Consider the following 20,103-nt stretch of genomic DNA (forward strand, 5'->3'; position numbering starts at 1 on the left):
TATTTTTGATCCGCAGTTGGTTGAATACACGCCTGCAGAACCCAAGGATAGGGCGGGCTGACTATATGTTTCTTTTAATCTTTGCAGAATTACAACATAAGCTTTTTTTTCTTATTACTTTTATGATCTGTTGCATTATAGAGAAGAAACATAATTCAACGTTTAAACCCTAAGGTAGACTGTCATGTAATATTCCACATTTGTCATAGGTTTTCTTATATTTTAGATTTTAGTCCATCAAAAGAGTATTTGATATTGAATATTTTCCCATTTTCTGTAAGATCATATAACCGATTAGATTGTTAAATTTGATAATCTACCATGTTGATGATCTACCTTGTAAATGTAGTTAATTTGATTTTTATATTTGTGTGCATGTGAGTGAAAATAGCTTTGAAAATGTGATACATGTTTTTATTCATTAGTATAATTAAATTTTAATTAATTTTTAATGCTTCACATGTTTTGTGTTTTTCCTTTGGAGGATTGGATAGCTTTAGTCAAAGCAGCTGCTGCAGCTGCAGCCAAGAATAAAACAGGGAACAAACCTCGGACTAGCGCTAACAGCAATAAAGATAAAGAGAAAGATGAGAGAAAATGGTTTAAAGTACCTTCAAAAAAGGAAGAAACTTCAGCTTCTCTAGCCACACCAGAAGTTGAGAAGAAGGAAGATCTGCCCACATCTAGTGAAACATTTGGTACAAAATATGTTCTTACATTCATTCCCTATGGCAGTGGTAAACTCACATAGTGAATAAGTCAAATCCTTTGGCTGCCTGTAATTTGAACATGTGTTGAAATTATTAGGATTTTTTTCCTAGCATAATATGATGGTTAAGTTTTTTAGCGTCTTACAGATCTGAAGATTAATGGCCTAATATGGGTGCTTGATAATGGTTACCCTCAGTATTCTTGAATAGAAATGCATTGAGAATTTGATTTGTAACTTCTACCAAGTAGGTTTTGGGATTTCTTTTGTGTGGGTTTTTTTGTTTGTTTGTTTTGTTTTCTTTAGCCTTTAAAATGTTTCTGCATGCATTTCAATATATAATACAGAAAAAGCAGTAAGTCACTCCTTTCCTAAAGCATAACTGCTTAGTAGTTTTTTTATTTCTAATATGTTGGTCTAGAGAGATTTGTGTTTTTTAAAGTTGTGTCAAGCACTAGATTGAAAAAATTAAGTGCAGATCTTTTGTATTATTTTGCTATTTTAAAAATATTCATGTGTTTTAACTTTGGATTCTAGATAAACTCTCATATATATATTCTATTAAAAGTAGGACTTCATGTAGAGAACGTTCCAAAGATGGTCTTTCCACAGCCAGAGAGCACATTATCAAACAAGAGGAAAAATAATCAAGGCAACTCATTTCAGGCAAAGAGAGCTCGACTTAACAAGATTACTGGTAAACTACAATGATTCTTTTTGGGGGGAAATGGAGGGTTTGATTTTATAGTAGTTTGTTTTTAATAAAGGAAAATGTATCTATTGGTTTAGTGAAGCTAACTGGTTAATGAGAAAGACAGTTGCTTTGTTTCTTCAAGGTCATCCCTTTCAACACCAGGGGCTTTTTCTGTTGGAAATGTGAAAAGTATCACATATTTTCTACCTACCTCACAGGGATGTTGTGAGGATCCATAGGATCAAATGTTACAAAATTCCGTAGTTTTAAAATCACCTGGGTGGCAGGAGTAGTTTCTCTAAGAATTGAATTATATGCTTTTGTCAACTTGTGGTGACATAATGTCTGAGGTTCTAAATATTACACATTCTTACGCTTGACTGGTCTCATTAAAGATGGTACCATATATGGTTGGGAAGATGAATACTGAATTAAATTCAGCTCCCAAATTTGTTATGCCCAATGTAAAAGTACTTCTATACATTTTAAAAATTTCTATTCTTATCTTCAGGTTGGTCTCTAGAATTTGGACTTATTTCTCTATGCCTTGTTGTAATTAGGAAGTAGAATACTAGAATGATGAAAAGCACTGGAAATTCTAGCCTGGTTAGTGTTTACAGAAGAAGGGGCCAGTCATACTAAGACCCACAGTTCCATTCAGCCTAATGATTCTAATCTTTAAAAGAAATTGTGAATATATTTAATTTTTCTGAGTATATGTTATAAAAGGGGAGGTAAAATATTTTAATTAATATTCAGTCATATGCTCTTATTTTAAGGACAAATGATTTTTTTGTGCCTTTGGCCTAATAAAGCTATGTAAATCTTTGTTGACATTCTTTTAAATAACTTGAAAAAGCTTGGTTTCATTGTCAGACCCAAGAATAAATGTAAATTAAACATTTTGACCATTTTCTAAAGAGTGTAAGTCCACTGAAAGATGACTTTGCAGCTGAGGGTTCTTTAGAGCCGCTGTTTTATTACAGTATTCATCTAAGTAATTATAATTGGTTTCAACAAGTGAGAGTATTTAGTCTTTCCATTGTTAATATTATTTTTGTGCCTTTCTCTGATAAAGGATATATTTGGCCCCAGGACAGGAAATATTTCAAATCAATTTACCCATCCCCATTCCACCTTTTCCTTAGAAACTATTAGCTTTGGAGAAAGCCAAAATGTTATCTTAGTGATTATTATGATGGCAACTTGAGACTTCCGTTTTGACTTGGAATAATGGAACTCCGAGCTCTGTACTGTGGAATAGTACTTCTAACTGCTGTGATACCAAGATTGAAACAGCCTTATTGGGGGAGCCAAGATCAAGGAAGATGGAAGTGACACTGACGCTACAACTGCCAGTTTCCCAGCATCATGGTTTTTCCTACAATCTGGATAATCTGATTTTAGTTTCAGTCAGTATACTCTTACATGTGTCTTACTGAGAAGTTCAAGCTCACCATTTAAAGAAGTAAGAAAACAGCTCAATCCACAATGATGCAGTATTTCCGCTTGGCCTTGAAAAGACAGTAGTGGGGGGAAAACCATTTTACCGTGTACCTCAAGGAAGTTCTAATACTGGTTGCTTTAGTAACACCCTGTGCCTTCTGTGGAGGGACTTTGTCTTCACTTCCTCTTGGGAATCGCAAATCAACAAGTAATAGTTTGGGCAACAGTAGAAAGGCATAAGATTTTACGAATGTGAAACTGTTATGATCTTTTCCCTTTATTTACTCAGAAGATGTATGTTAGTTTTTTTAATAGTTCATCTCTGCATCTATTTCTGATTTCATGTTACAACTATACCATGCAAAAAGATAATAGATATTTTAAGATTGTCTTTTATGATTGAAACTCCGGCTTGCCTCTGTACAGTAAATTTCATCTGTGGACCATAAAAAGAGATGAGAACTAATATGAAATAGCAATTTTGTTATGGAATTATGGCATATTTTAAATTTCTCAAGCTCACTTATATCTGTCTTTTTGTCCCTTTACTACTGAGAGGAATAGGCTGGTAACATGGCAGCATCTCAGCCTGCTCTGATGTATTACCCCCCCCCCCCACCACGCACACCATTTTATTTATTTTTTAAATAGTTCTAACAGGAAATAAGTGGACCAGCAGCTGGATAAATTTAATTCATGTATTTATTCACTCTCTTTCTGTCTCTTCCTCATATATACACCCTACAGAGATTCCAAACATGATTTCTCTACAGAGAATGGAATAGGATGGCTTTCTTCAAAATTTTCAAATAAGTAGACACTGAAATTATTGTTGCATAGTATATATATGTTCTTCCAGAATCTTATTTTTCATTGTCATGTACCTTATTGATAATTATTGATAACTTTATGCATACTGATTTAGAACAAACTATTTTACAAAGATAATAAAGTTTATACTTTGGGACAAAGTTGCAAGCAAACTGTAAGCAAATTTGAGTAGATTTTAAAGTACGGGTTGTCAGAGAGTAAAAGAAGAAACAGCAGTTAGTGCATGGTCTGTTTGTAATAGTTCTAGGAGTTCCTAGACATTCAGCCAGTTTAGATATGTTTGTACAGCTTAAGGAATTTAAAAAATAATTAAAAAACCCCAGAGATTTGAATTGGCCAGTAATAAGTTATTGATAATAATATCCAGGATATTTGGTTCTTAATCTAAGCAAGAATATTGTGTTTTGGAATCGCTGGATGAAAAGTAGACCATGAATTTAACCACTTTGCTCTTTCTGTCTTCCCCATTACCAGATGCTCTGGCCTCTGTTGTGTTTATTCCTATCAGCAGTGAGAGACTAACTCTACTTTATAGCTGAAGTAGAGTATTGAGAAATTATCACTTTGTGGGTGGGACTTACAAAAATTTATATTCTACTTCTACCTGATATTTAAATAATTTCTTAAAACTGCATAACACATTCTGTTAAAATGTTTGTAGATATCTTATTTGGATGAGGACTTGTTAGTAATATATTGATAAGTAATATATTGATAATTAATACATATTTGCAAATAACAAAAATTAATTTCATTTGTATTTATTTTCCTCCAATTAATTCTTGAAGGTTGTGATCTGTTTCATCTATTGATATGATTTAAAAGTATTTCCACCACCTATATGAAAGGAAACGAAAAACGTAAAGTGTATTTAGTAGATTGAATAGCAAATATTTGTCCTCTTTGAGTACCCCTTCGAAGTAGGGCCTCTACTCAGTTCCCTACAAAAGAAGAACCTAATTTCCTAATTATTGTTCTTTTTATTTTTAGTAGTATTTAACCTCAGAAATATTAGCTAGAGAAGAAAAACCTAGTGAATGCAGCTTTAAATGTTAAAGAAATATTCTGTGCTACATCTTTTTTAGTCATCTAAAAATGTGTTCAAAAGTTTTATTATTATAGTTAGGATTGAATTTATGATTTATAAACTATTTTTGTAAAATTACTTATACATTGGGTCTTTTTTCCTCCATTTAAACCTACACTTAATACTGTGTGGGACTTGAGCAATATGAATTATGTCAAACTGCACCAAATAGCAGTTTTAATACCAATCATTGCTGTATCAAAATCATTGTTTTATTCTCAGCCTTTGCTGTTTTGAATTACAATTCTGAGTGATAGATATTCAACTTTATTATCTAATAATGGAAAGGTGCCTTTTGCCTGATTTAACACTTGGCTCTAGTACTATTTTGAGAATACAATTTTAATATTTGAATTTCCACTTAGATTACTTAACATCTTTGAGATTGTTACCTGAAAAAATCAAGCGATGTTGCCACAGGGTAGCTCGAAGTTAGGTGGCATTTTGGGGCACCTTTTTTCTCCTATTAAATATGATGTAGACAGCGTTAATAATATAATGGTACAATTGCTGAAGTCAGTTTACTGTTATTTTGTCAGTTATTAAACATGCTTCCTTTGAGGCCAAGGTTTTGTGTGCCTGACTTTGAAATGACACAAAAATGATTTTTGGTGACTTTTTATGTGCTTGGTGGCCATAAGAAGCAGCAAATAAATTTGATTCCATTGAGGGTACCTATCTGGTGCTTAGCAAAGAATCTTGACTAAGTAAATGCCTGTAATTTCTAAATTAAAGCAGAGTTTTAATGTCTTGTAAAGTTAATTATATATACTCCAGATAAAATATTCTGTCTTCTAAAATTCAGAATTAATGGTATATATTGGTGAAAACTGGAACTCCCAGTGTATTTCATTAATTGTAGAATGAGGCTATAATATTAAGTAAGTTCAAATGTTGTAGGAAGGATCTGTACTCTTTTACGTTAACATAAAATGGATGCATCCATGTTTTCACCACTTTTGTAAGAAGGTAAGCTACAGCTGGGTATAGAAACAAACTTGTAAAGCTTAGGTTAAAGGATCCAGGTGAAATAAAAAATTGGAAGTATTTTTTTAACTAATAATCCAACAACAACAACAATCTTATTTTATATTCTGGTTGTTTGGAAGGATTCCTTATATCTTAATATTAATTCCATATTTTATTTCAGTTATAGACAAAGCCTAAGTATTAACAATTTAAGCCATCTTAGGTTTTGGGACATTAAACCATAGAAATTTAAATTTGTACAGAATAAATGTGTATATGTGTGATTTTTTTAAAAGGGTATTTTTAGTTAATTTTTTTATTTTAAAAACTAATTGTGTAAGCAACTCTCAAGTTCTAATTCAGCCCCTTGAGCCATTATTAAGGGTGTTTGTATTTTTGACAAGTAAATTTCTGAGAGTGTTGTATTTACTTTCTATAAAAAAGTATAGGGGATTTCAACTGCTAAAATTTTTGAGAAGTTAATTAGTGTGAAAGTCGATATTTTTTCTAATAAGCAATTTCTGTACAATTTTTCTCAAGGTTTGTTGGCATCCAAAGCTGTTGGGGTGGATGGTGCTGAAAAAAAGGAAGACAACAGTGAAACGGCTCCAATGCTGGAGCAGGTATGAAATGGTAGCATTTGATTTTTTTCAAGGTTCCCAACTGGAATGATCAAGGAGCTATAGTATCCACATAATTGAAATTGCCCTTTTGATCAGATATGGGAATAGGAAGGTAATTAATTGATGCTATATTTTTAACTCTGCCTTCTCCAAGGTATACAGATAAACTACAGACTTCATTAGTGTTTATTTTCAGTAGGCTGGCATTAAAGCCTTTGTCCCCCAACAGTTGAAGGCCTGGAGGCAGGCATCCCAGGGTATAGGCTTCCAGCTGGGTCACATTTAACTAGCTTACAAAAAGACCCTTACACAAATACTTTTCATTTGTGAGTTAAAACAGGGTTTTTTGACATCTAATAAAGCTTCTTTTGTAAGAAGTTTCTTTTATATTGTAACAATTGGTGTTGTTAGACTGACTATGTGTTTTATGAATTGATCAATGAGCCATACATTTTTGCTAGGATGTATATTTTAATAACTACAAAAAAAATTTTTTTAAACTATTAAGGGTCTGTCTTTAAACCACCTAATAGAGGAATTTAAAAGTGAAGGTTGCAGTTGCTAGATTTTGCCTTGGCTACCTTCAGATTCCCACAATACCTGTATATAGTGGACTGTGCATGCTTTTCCATTTTCTAAGGGCTTACCTTCTTGGGCACTGTAAGACTATAAGAACACAGTAATAGCCATAACTGGATTTCCTTGGTTCTCCTGTTTTAAAATCTGAGCCTTAATGTAGTTTTAATATACCCTTTTTGTATTATTTTAATTTTCTTTATTAGTAGCCTAATAAAGAAGACTTTAAAATGAGTACCTGTTGCTCTTCTCTATATGCGTTTTAAAAAACAGTCCAAATTTAATTGATATTGTATTGAGTTTTTCAGGGTTATTTTAGGCCTGATATGATAACAGTGCATTGTTTTGGTGCCTCCATTAATGTTGTATTGAATCAGTGATCTTTTAAATTGATTAATATGTCAGCGAATCATACCTTCTGATTTTCTGTGGTCATCAAACGGTTAAGTCTTTGCCGTTATTGTCAGTATATCAACCAAATTTTAAGTGACTTTTTTACTGTGTATTACTATATTCAACGTCCCAGATATAACAATATTTTGTATTTTCACCACTGTTTATGGTATTCTCAGAATGCAATAAATCAGGGACTTGGGTAATAAAATGTTTCTGGAAAATTCATTACAATGTCAATCTTTTATTATGCACAATCCTGCTGAGATGAATGTGATTGTGAAAATTATTTATTATATGTGAAAGTTAGTGTAGAGGGCAGTGCCCATTTCAGAGAGAAGTACAACATTTTGAAACTGAGCTTAAAAAACAAAGAAAAAAAATTGAGTAACTCGGCTGTTTTTATTTACATAATTAAAAAAATTTTGAGAGTCCTTCCCAGTTTTGTAACAAAGAGACCAATGATCATTAATGAAAACTTTGTAAATTATTTTATATTTTTAAGGAACAGGATGCTGTTCCCCCCCTTTTTTTCATTCAGGTTGATTTCAATGTGAAATGTTTTGTAACCATACTCTTAATTTTTGTGCTAAGTGTTTGCCCTTCTTCAAAGTTAAAAAGCCGAGTTATAAAATTCTTAATTACATCTCGGTATCAACAATAGACTTGAAGGAGAGAGATTGTCACTAACCTCTGTTGCCCTAATGAGTAAAATAATGCCACTCATGACGTAGATTTATAACAGGCCTAAGGCCAAAACTTACTGTCCTGAGGGATTTATTTATTTACATTAAAAAAAACCTCAAACTCTGTGGTCTTGAACCCCAGTTCTCAGATTATTAATTACAGATTATTTAATTGTATTAGGGAATTGTCATGTTATATTTACTTTTGGATAAAACCTGCATTAGATGCATAATTCAGTAAGTTTTAAAAAATGTTAATTTGTCCTTGTTTAGCGGTTAAGCACCTTATCCAGATATTAATTTAAGTATTAAAATCTTGTTTTATAACTTTGTAACTTGAGAGTAATGGATGCTGTAGTGATGTCTCTCACATATGTGAAGATGAACAATAAAATTGTTTATTTACAAGTAATGGCTCTAATTACTTTTCTGGCAACACCTTTTATGATAAGCTTAGGAATCCTTTCTGCATATGGAGTTTTTTTTTCAAATGATTAATCTGCACTTATACACATGTGTAATGAGTAAATTCAAGAATAGAAATGACAACTCAATGAATGAGACACTTGACACCAGCCCTTTATGTGGTATGTCCAACATGCCATCTGTAGCACAAAGGTGCCATACTTAATACCAAATATTCACTTTTTTTCCACCAAAATTTGAGCGCTTTATAAATATTTTTAGTGGGAACAGAAAGCTGTTTGGTCCCCAGACAATGATCTTCCATATTCCAGAGAACTGCAGACTGCAGACCTGATGGTCATCCCTCACAAAAGATATGGAAGTAAAAAGGTATCTTGGGGACAAGCATGTTGTTCATAGAGCTAGTAGTTTGGTCCTTTATAAAAACCTATTCTAGTATAGGTTTTTTTTAAAAAAGTGTATCTCATACTTTGCTCTCAGATAACATATATCAAAAAGAGATGCAGTATAGGCATTCCAACACCGTAGATTGCAAATCCATCCAATGTGGCTGTTCTCTGATGTCTTAGGACACATTCACATATAGTTTTACATATGTAGGACATTTTACTGCCAAATGAATGAAGATATTCTTTATGAAAGAACTGACAAAGTTCTAATTTTTTTTTAAAAGTATCAGTTGGCAGGAAGAAGGTAAAAACTCTCATCTAAGAATGCGACGTATTTTGTTTTTAAATCCAATGTTTTTAACTTACACTTGGTTTTACTCCTTGTTTTTTTTTTTTTTTTGTTCTTGTTGTTGTTGCTTGTTTTGTATTGTTTTTTAGTCTTTTAACTCTGTATTGCTGGTGGCTTTGATTTCATGATGCATTATGCTTATGAAACTCTAGCTTTCAGCATTAAAATGAGTTAAAGATAATGTTTCGTTAATTTGATCATTGTTTTCCTGTTGAGATCTTTCTTTAAAGGGAAATTGTCTACTTAAACCTCTGCATTGAACTCGATAAAGGAAATTATTTTATAAAAAAAAAATCTGAAAGTCAGAAGCTTAAATGTATTCCTCCAATGCTCTAAAACTTGAAAATGCTGTTTATTTACCTAATTATTATCAATGTCATTGGTAATTATGGTGTCAAAAGAGGTATATTTTAACTCAATACGGAACATATTTGTCCAGTAAGATAACATTTTATTTCTGAGAATATTATAAATAATACATTTTAAAAAACCTAAATTTAGACTACAAGTTGACAGCATCCCTTTAAAGACAGCCTATTCAACTTTTAGTTAATAATTTGTGGGGTTCTTTTTGGTTTTTCATTTGTAATAGAAATGTTATATGTTGCTTAACAATGTTTTTGGATACTAAAGATGCTTAACAGTCAAAATAGAAAACAACAAAAATGAAGAAACCAAAATAAAAATATCAATTTTTTATTATTTATTCAGGCGATTTCACCTAAACCTCAAAGTCAGAAAAAAAATGAAGCTGACATTAGCAGTTCTGCCAACACTCAGAAACCTGCACTGTTATCCTCAACTTTGTCTTCAGGGAAGGCTCGCAGCAAGAAATGCAAACATGAATCTGGAGATTCTTCTGGGTGTATAAAACCCCCTAAATCACCACTTTCCCCAGAATTAATACAAGTCGAGGATTTGACGCTTGTATCTCAGCTTTCTTCTTCAATGATAAATAAAACTAGTGAGCACAGATTTTTAAAAAATAGTTACTTATCCTATAAGATACATTAAAAACAGTTTGGTTGTAGTTATATTGTATTTTTATGAAGTTGCATTTTAAAAATTCAAACTTAAGTGGATATGATAGGGAAGACTTGAAACTATTTTAGGGGCAAAACCCATTTACATTTCTGACTGATGTATTGTACAGAGGTACAGTGACTATACTGCTGGTTAAGAAACCTTAGCATTTAATAACCAAATTCCACTGTAGTTTGACTCTCCTCAACTAATAATCCAAGCACAATGAGAGGCCTGATTCATTACAAAAAAAACAGAACAAAACCATTATGAGATACAAAAAGACCCATAGTGGATGTTTTCCTGAACTCCTAAGACTATTCTTATGGATAGATTTAGTTACTGTCCCCAGTTGTCTGTACCCTCTTCGGCAATACATTTTATTCAGTTCTTATTGTAGGATTTAGAGTGCAAACTTCAGTTTAATCTTACTGATGAAAGAAGAAGATTGCTTCCTTGATCTTATATTTAAAGATTTTACTGTTTCAATACCACTAATTTTTCAAGAGTTAACTTGGTCTTTTTTAAATAGCCTATTGACATGGGTTTGGATATATATAAGACAAGATTTGTGTTGACTGTGTGTTTCTCATGTTTTAGTATTCTAAGTTAGAGACATATGAAAAATAATTACCTGAAAAGTCACCGGGTAAAAGATAATTTTGCTGTTTATACAGTGAATGAATTAGTAACCTGATTATTAAATGAATATGACACATTTCCTCATGAACTTCTCCATATCATATCTTCCACAACAATTAAAAATGGTGACATTGAGAAGACGTCTATCAATCAAATATATTAACTTCCTCTTGCATTCCATTGCTATATTCTTTTTGCCAAACCATGTTTTTCAATTTTTGATCAGGTTTTGGTACTTCTTTGTTTTGTTTTGGTTCTTTTTAATAAATGAGTAGAAATGATGGAAACAGAAAAACTCAACTGTTTCTTTATAAGCTTCATTTCATTATGGCATTTATCATGAAATAATATCATTAGTAGTCACTACAATGTCACATGACATTGATACGTATTTTATTTTGCAATTGTTTTGTATTTTGGTATTATGACCAGTGTTACAGCAATTGAATTTTATTCTTTTTTTTTTTTCAATTATCACCATGTCTTTTCCATTTTGACTTTTGTAAAATTATTTTTAAATACCCAAAGCGTCAACCTTTTTAAACTACTCATTTCCTCCTGCTAAATTAACATGCATATATTGGCTTATGTAGTCCTGCCTGTTCTAAATCATCAAACATATTTACATGCCGTGTAGAAAGAAGAAAATGAAAGGTTAAAAAAAAAAATTTCCAAACTTCTGTTAATACATAGCTAGAAGATGCTCAAATGGCTCACCAAGTTAGTTTTTTAAAACAAAATAAAAAACACACGAGGGCAAGAACAGTGTCATATTCTTTAAAAATCCTCGGGTTTTGCCCATAATGAGTCCTTAAAGTTGTTTGTGTTCAATTTTTTTTAATGAATCAGGCCCAAATATATGTTTATAAAAATCCATTTGCGGGAATGAGGGTGGGATAAAATTACTTACATTAGTTTTACTTTGGCAAGTAAAGCACTAACTCTACAATGCATGTCAGATTTTTGTCACCTATGCCCCTGCCTTTTTTTTTCTTAGAGTTTCTAGATTTGTAATGTAGCAAAAGGGACATATATATATATATATATATATATATATACACACACATATATATATATATATATGTATTTTTTTTAATCTTTGGCTATACAGAGATTATTTTCCCAAAGGAAAAATGGCAACTAACAAGGATCTGCAATTAGAGAATTAACTGTAGTCTGTTACTTGGGAAACTACCTGAAATTAATGTTCCATGTTATTTTCTTTTGGTTCTAGTAGGCTTTAGATTTTAGAAGTTTTGATTAACCCTTGTGAATGGGGGCAGTTTTTGCCTTTGATTACTTTTGGAACATGCCGTTCCTTGTGGATACCTTACAACATCAGAGGGCAGAATTTGAATCATTTTTCCCATTTTTCTCCTTAAGTATTATAAGATGATCCTGGCATGTATCTGCTTCGTGAACATTGAAGATCTTTTTCTAGGTCCTCCACAGCCTGTGAACCCCCCTAGACCTTTCAAGCATAGTGAGCGGAGAAGAAGATCTCAGCGTTTAGCCACCTTGCCCATGCCTGATGATTCTGTAGAAAAGGTTTCTCCTCCCTCTCCAGCCACTGATGGGAAAGTATTCTCCATCAGTTCTCAAAATCAGCAAGAGTCTTCAGTACCAGAGGGTAATGTATATTGCTTTTCTATAGAACCAAACATAAAAGAAGACAAAACACTGAGATAAAGATTATTAAAATATTAAGAAATTTCTGCTTTTTCCTTAACAGCCTTTGGACTTATAAGCACTTCATTTAATTCTACAAGTATTTATTTAGTGCCTTCTTTATTTCCAGGCACTGTTTAATTTATATAACATTTTAATCCACATGGATATTAACCGAGACAGTGTATTTATATTAACATATTACATTCTTTATTTTGTGTAGTGCCTGATGTTGCACATTTGTCACTTGAGAAACTGGGACCCTGTCTCCCTCTTGACTTAAGTCGTGGTTCGGAAGTTACAGCACCGCTAGCCCCAGATCCCTCTTACCATAATGAATGCCCCAGGGCAGAAAAGGAAGATACACAGATGCTTACAAATCTTTCTTCCAAAGCAGTAACTGATGGAAGAGGAGCTCCAACAGCATCAGGTAAAAAAGATTCATTTTACAAGTTAGCTAGGCTTGCATTTATACAGTAAAAACAGTTTGATGTATAATTACATTATTTTAATATGTAGTTCCTCTTTATAAATACTTCTCCATAACATCTGTGGAAGATAGGGTTCCTCAGTCTGTTTAACGTCCTTTTGTGTGACCATTTACTATCGTATTCTCTGGATATACTTCTTATTTTGTCACTTTAATCTACTTCCTTCTCCCTACTTCTTTCTTATATCCTGTTTCCACTAAATAGGAATTATTAGAGCTAAATATAATTACAGAAGTTTCTTGGTTTTGAAGCCAGAAAATAACTTAATGGGCTCAATACTTAGGTTTAAGGATTTAATAGAATTTAATATTTAAGAAACACTTAGCTTAAATTAATTTATATACCTGTATCTTACATATAATCCCATATTTTGGAGCAGAATCTCCAAAATTTAAATGTAATTTGTTGTAATGTTATTTTGGGAGTCTAATGTGTAAAATCAGCCCTACTCAGTAAGACATTTTTTGATGATTTTATGACACTTATTGTAATCTGAAATCGTGCGGAGGTATTTTATCAAGTTGATGTTTTAATCTAACAGAATATTAGATTTATATTTATTTATATTTCCCTTATATGGTTACATTGTTTTACTTGGAAGTTTTATAGAATTTTAACCTCAACCAAAGAGCCCCTAGAGTAAAAGAAAAAAAAAGGCAAATACTAATTTCAAATGCTTTTCCAGTAAATTACTAATTTGGAATTATCAGTAGATGGATAAATAAGGTGAATTGAGTCAGTTCAGAAGTAGGGAAAAACATAAAACTGTTTTTTGATTAGCAGCCAGAGAGTATTGGGATAATCGATTTTAGTAGTATCTTCTCTGAAACCACTTTATCAAATCCTTGGGTGAAGTATAAAATAGAGCTTGCTCTTTTCTGGTGGTGGTGTATATTAAAATAAAATGACTGAAGTAACTTAAGCATACTTCTTATATTACTGCTGTTACCTTCTTGTTCCTTCTTTCAAAGTGAAAGTGTAACTAATATTAAACATACAGTGTTCTACAATTCCATTAATCAATAAAAGATTGAAGTTATTTTATACATGATAGTGTTTCCATATCTTGTTTTAAAAAAATCAGAGCTCAAATTTGAAGATTTGTAGGCTTTGAAACATTTCTTGTCATTTCCCAAAACTGATCCATTGTCTTTGGACAATTTCTAAGCCCCTTCTATCTGTAGGGTGATTAATTTTTCTTTTCCCAGTTTTCACAAGATTTCTGAATTACCTTTAACCCTTTGAGATACTTTTCCTGGTGAAGTTCTTATGAGTCCTTTAACAATCTGGAATTTGTTGCTGTACTGAATATATGAAAAATATGTTCAAGTTAAAATGATATATATTGGGCTTCCCTGGTGGTGCAGTGGTTGAGAGTCCGCCTGCCGATGCGGGGGACGCGGGTTTGTGCCCCAGTCCAGGAGGATCCCACATGCCGCGGAGCGGCTGGGCCCGTGAACCATGGCCGCTGAGCCTGCATGTCCGGAGACTGTGCTCCGCGACGGGAGAGGCCACAGCAGTGAGAGGCCCGCATACTGCAAAAAAAAAAAAAAAGATATATTCATTGGGGAATTTATTTTTATTTATTTATTTTTTTAAATGATAAAGTCATTAGTTTTTAAAATGTGTGTGTGTGTGTGTATATATATATATATATTTTTAATGTATTTTTTGTTGTGTTGGGTCTTTGTTTCTGTGCGAGGGCTTCCTCTAGTTGCGGTGAGCGGGGGCCACTCTTCATTGCGGTGCGCGGGCCTCTCACTATCATGGCCTCTCGTTGCAGAGCACAGACTCCAGACGCGCAGGCTCAGTAGTTGTGGCTCACGGGCCCAGTTGCTCTATGGCATGTGGGATCTTCCCAGACCAGGGCTCGAACCCATGTCCCCTGCATTGGCAGGCAGATTCTCAACCACTGGGCCACCAAGGAAGCCCCCAATGTGTATATTTTTAATTTATGTATTTAATTTATTTATTTTTGGCTGCTTCGGATCTTCCTTGCTGCACGTGGGCTTCTCATTGTGGTGGCTTCTTTTGTTGCGGAGCATGGGCACTAGGCACGTGGGCTCAGTAGTTGTGGCTCATGGGCTCTAGAGTGCAGACTCGGTAGTTGTGGCACACGGGCTTAGTTGCTCTGCGGCACGTGGGATCTTCCCAGACCAGGGCTTGAACCTGTGTACCCAGCATTGGCAGGCAGATACTTAACCACTGCACCACCAGGGAAGCCCGGGGAATTTATTTTTAGATGTGCATTTGAAAACGTTTGTATTTTCTTTTATATAGCAATAGTAACAAGCCTGAAAGATAGATGAATGTAGATAGCTGTATAATAACTAAGTTATCTTAGTTGAATGATGTATCCTAAAATGTCAAAGTAGTGATTATACATGGAAATCTTTAATTCCAGTGATTTTGTGTCTAATCAGAGTACTAGCCTAGTGGTTTTTCGTTTTTCCCCCAGAATTTCTAGTATATTTGTGGAGATGTAGCTAATTATCATTGGGGTGTGGTTCTTGTTTCTCATAATGGTTAAAAAATGTACTGAGGTAGAGGGAAGGCACCATATTTTTTTCCTTTTTAAGTATTCGAAAACTATTTGAGAAAGTCAAAGTTGTAAGATAGTTTGCTGGAAAAGTGAAAGGTAGAGAGGAGTTTGGATTTATAATGTGATGTATTTGTAAGTTTGTTGAAAAATGAGGATCATCTTAAGTATGGTGATAACTGGCAACTTTAATTGCTTAAATCAAGGAAATGCATGGATTTAAATGTTAATTACTGGAAGTCCATTTGTTAGAGGGTTGAACACAGTCACAGCATTTGAATGCGGGGTTTGGGGGGGATTCTGATTTATTTCTATTACCCCTTTTCATTTTTTGTTTTTTGAGGGAAGTAATGGAATTCAGGTCATGTTCTAATTGGACATCTTTTGATTAAAACCTTGTGAACCTGTCTGACTTGCACTGAAATTCTCAGTGGTCTGCGTGCTTTTTTCTCTCAACACTTTTGTTAGCTACCCTCTCGAAACTGTTTCGTAGTATTTGTTGGCCTTCTGTCTGCTTCCCAAGTTGTCTTCCATCTGCAGTCAAAGTACCAGGAGTTTTGTTTTTGTTTCTTCTTTCTTTTTAATCTGTTTGCTTGGTTTGTTTCATGTTAATTATAAAAGTAAATTTTGTTACTGTTGAATTTTAAAACTTCTGTAGAAAGCATTATTTACCAGAACTTGTATCAAAGACATTTTCTGGGGGTATTTTTTTCAAATTGGAATTTTGGGGGTATTAAGAATGATGAGGATGTTAGTCATTAACTGTGAAATAGTTTAACAGACTTAAGAGTTTTACTTTTTCGTGTGAGTGGTATGTGCATGCTCATATCACAGTCATGGTAAAGAATTAATGAGATTATGCAAATTATCCAATTATTATATACATGTGTTCTTAATAGGTTAACACTTGTTCTTCCAGTATAGATAATGAACTTGCCCTAATCCTCTGCATTCTTCCACTGGGAAGCATGCATAGAATATGACTAATCAAGGTTAAGAATACTACTGCCCTGCCGCCCTCATTACCAAAAACAGTCATTGGTGCCCTTGTAAAAATCGATGCCTTTGTTTTTATTTTATTATCAGAATACTTTCTCTAACAGAGCCAACCAGTTTTAGGTAAGGATAGAGTGTTAGTTCTGTTGCTAACTGGGATGTTAACTAGTTTTCTTATTTATCTACTGGATATATGTACTGATATAACAAATACTGAATTACTCTGAGCCCTTCAAGGAGTTAAAATATGGAAGCTTAGTGTATGGACGGGTGAGACAATAACAGTCACATTCTGACTTGTGGGGACACCAATTTCACATTTACTTTCTAAAAAGCCTTTTTGTTTTAAAGTGTTTTTCAGTTTTTTTCCAGAATTGTACAAAACAGAACTACAACCAGAGACTCCGTAATCTCCCTCCACCCCACAGCAGATGTTCATGGCTTGTACAGAGCCTGGGGTTTCCATGGAGAGTCTCAGGGATAGCCGCCTTTTTTGCCAGGAGAATCAGATATTTCGCACACTGCCAAAACCTCTCCACATTACTGCGCCTTGCAGGATGTGAAAGCAGGCGTGGCTCAGAGATCTGTCACTCTTGCTTTAATCTAAAGCGCTCCATTCAGTTTTTTTATTGTGTTTTTCATTTGGCGGGGGGTGGTTGTATTATGTATTGGAATATTACATAACATTTTGTTTGACGAAAATGTTCTGTTGATAAAATTTAGTGTAAAAACCAGTATTCTGTAAACTAATATCCACGTACTTTGGTTCCCAAATTCTAGTGCCTGGTGAAATAAGGACAATGTAGAGAACTTCTCATAAAATGAAATTGATTCTTTTGTAGAATTCTTGAATAGATCTATTTTTTTTTCTATTTGGGCATGGGTGTTTTTTAAAGTCCTGCCATTATTGCATATAGGAATATTTATTTTAATATCCTTAATTGTGTAAAATGTTGACAAGCCTTTCTCAGTTCCCCAATTTTACTTGCAAAATTTTATCAGTTAAGAAATATAAAGGTTTGGGACCCACCAGAACATGTGAAAACAATCTAGAACTGGTCCTCCTGAAAGCACTCTGCTAGTTACTGAATCTGTTCTGCTGTGCTGACCTGTTTTCTGGAGCTGAGGTTCAGGACCATTTTACTTGTCTTCCAAGTACCTGAGGGATCCCACACATTCTAGTCAGGAAAGGCAGCCCTGTAAGGCAGTTCCTTCCATTTGAATCACCCCAGGGGATTCTGGCCTTGCTCCACCTTTCACTCTGGAGATTCAGTGCTCCTGGGGATTAGGGAGGGACCTACAAGGCAATAATCATGATCAAGGGCTGCTTCTGGTATAGCTCTACTATCACAGAGGATTTAGAAAGCAAATCTCTTACTGTTTCCGTTGTAAATGCCTTGTCATTTTCAAGAAAATTGTGTCAAATTTGTGGAATTTTCATGGCATTAATTGTAGTAAACAGTAATTAGTAAATTAACAGTTTAAGTGAGGCATTTGTTCAACAGTTTTGATAATAAGGAAGTTTAATTGTATTTCTCTTTGCTCTGATGTCCTTTTCATTTTTTTGTCATAAGAAATCTTTTTGTCATGGAGATTATCAATATATTTACTTAATTTGAAACTTAATTATTAGAGCCTTATTAGCATTTAATTCAAGTTGAGTGGTATTTTTACATTTTTATTGTGTTTTATTTAAATTATGTAAATTATTTGCAGTAAGATGAATAAAGTGCTAGCTTTTTTGATACTGTACTGCAGTGATTTAAAAATCAAAGAACTCATAACTGTGATATTAAAGCATAATTTAATAGACTGAAAGTGTATTTTAAATGCACTAGAGTGTTTTTCTTAGATTAACCCTATACACACATAAGATATTAGCATTGGCAGTGGTTGAATATGAGTTGAGAAGCTTGGTTAAGTGTGTCTGTGTCAGCAGCACAGTTCATGAGGTACACTATTGGTTTAAAAATGTATTTTGGACTATTAGGTAATAAAACCTAAGTGCCACTAAGGTTGAATATTTTGTATGTGATAATAAGCCTTTATATCTTACATTTGGATAAAGACCAAAATAATTTATAGAATAATTCTGTTTTGGCTTTTATCGTTACCTAATAACACATTCATGATGAAGTTCAAAGGTACAAGTTTGTTCTAGGCAACAGAGGTTAAATATTAGTTTAAAAATTTTATGCAGATTGTTGAAAACCAGTATAATTTAATGTGAATTTAATATTTCATTTGGATGACTGGAATAGCATTTTGTCATAATTGTCACAGGAGCAGAAATGTTACGTGGACCTACCACTGGAGTGCATTTCAACATGGACTGCCAAAGGCTGTGATGCCAGAGTTGATCTTAACTGATTGCCTAGTGCATTTATCCTAACATTTTTTTATGTTCAGACCCATATTTATGCTATTTCTAGAACTGATGTAGTCTCAAATTATTACCCCACCATAAAGGAGAAAGTGAGGAAAAAACACTTAGTAGTTATCAGACACTAAGCATTTCATCAATACACATTTTGACTCACCTTATACTGATAACAACAGGAGGTAGATGATGCTCTTAGTCCTATTTAGCAGATAAGGAAACTGAAGCACTGAGAGATTAAATGATTTACTCGAGGCTGTGAGCTAATAAATGGTGGAACTAGGAATCTAATCTGAGTAGTCTGAGGGAACAAAAATCATTCTTAATTTATTATTCCTTTGAAGTAATAAATCCCACTTCTTTGTTACTAGTTCAGGCAATAAAATAATGTAGACCTTTAGGGGAAAAGAGTCTTAGGTAGAGTTTTGTGAGCAATTGTAATTTAAAACATTGTCCCATACTTTTAATCCTTTCTGACTAAACTTACATATTTTTCCCCTAAACCTGCAGGAATATCGAAAACAGAAAAAAAAGTGAAATTGGAAGAAAAAAGCTCAACTACATTTGGTATGAACAGAAAGTAATCTTTAAGCAAAAGGCTATAGATGGCTTGGCAGTGGGAGGACATAGTCTGTCCCTTACTTTTTACCTGTTAGTGCTCCTTTAGGTGTAAGTGATCATCTGTTTTAGTGTTTATTAGTATTATTTGGCTCCAAATATGTGATTTCTTAAATACATATCTTGCAGTAGTATGGGTATTTTTTGTCAAGGGAGCCTAAGGCTTTCTCTGAGAACTTGATGTTTTTGAACATCTTTAAAACTATGACTGTTTAAAAATAAGCTACCATTTAATATTACTGAAACTTAGAGAATGGATGGTAAATTAAAATAGCCTTTTTTTCAGCCTTTTTTTTTACTTTATAAAAAGTTACTAAGTTTTCTGCTGTCTTTTCTGTCTTCTGTGCTATAATGACTAAAAGTTTTTCTGCTATCTTTTCTGTCTCCTGTGCTATAATGACTAAAAGTTTTGGAATAATGGATAATAGTCTTAAGTATTCTACAGGTTAGCTACCTGGAGCTTGAGTTACTGAAAGTTGGTTTAATATGGTTGATAAGTTATGGGCTAAACCTTTCTGAGTTGGAACAATAGTGGAATATATGTGATGAATTAATTTTAAATAAAATA

The 20,103-nt window shown here is 33.3% G+C and overlaps 1 protein-coding gene across 10 annotated transcripts in view; it reads left to right on the forward strand.

Annotated features, from left to right (window-relative positions):
- The window catches only part of PHF20L1 (PHD finger protein 20 like 1), a 78,458-nt gene that overhangs the window by 26,940 nt on the left and 31,415 nt on the right, over nucleotides 1-20,103 (forward strand). For 6 of the 10 annotated variants that reach the window (XM_059995211.1, XM_059995213.1, XM_059995215.1 and 3 more), the window contains 7 exons: nucleotides 485-698; nucleotides 1,278-1,406; nucleotides 6,277-6,359; nucleotides 9,890-10,142; nucleotides 12,285-12,473; nucleotides 12,735-12,941; nucleotides 19,428-19,484. In XM_059995211.1, the coding sequence (XP_059851194.1) occupies nucleotides 485-698; nucleotides 1,278-1,406; nucleotides 6,277-6,359; nucleotides 9,890-10,142; nucleotides 12,285-12,473; nucleotides 12,735-12,941; nucleotides 19,428-19,484 (1,132 nt within the window). The remainder of the gene's footprint in view (nucleotides 1-484; nucleotides 699-1,277; nucleotides 1,407-6,276; nucleotides 6,360-9,889; nucleotides 10,143-12,284; nucleotides 12,474-12,734; nucleotides 12,942-19,427; nucleotides 19,485-20,103) is intronic. The other 4 variants (XM_059995214.1, XM_059995216.1, XM_059995217.1 and 1 more) reach the window with 1 other exon arrangement.

This window comes from Delphinus delphis, chromosome 17 (assembly GCF_949987515.2).
Source record: "Delphinus delphis chromosome 17, mDelDel1.2, whole genome shotgun sequence".
NCBI lineage: Eukaryota > Metazoa > Chordata > Mammalia > Artiodactyla > Delphinidae > Delphinus > Delphinus delphis.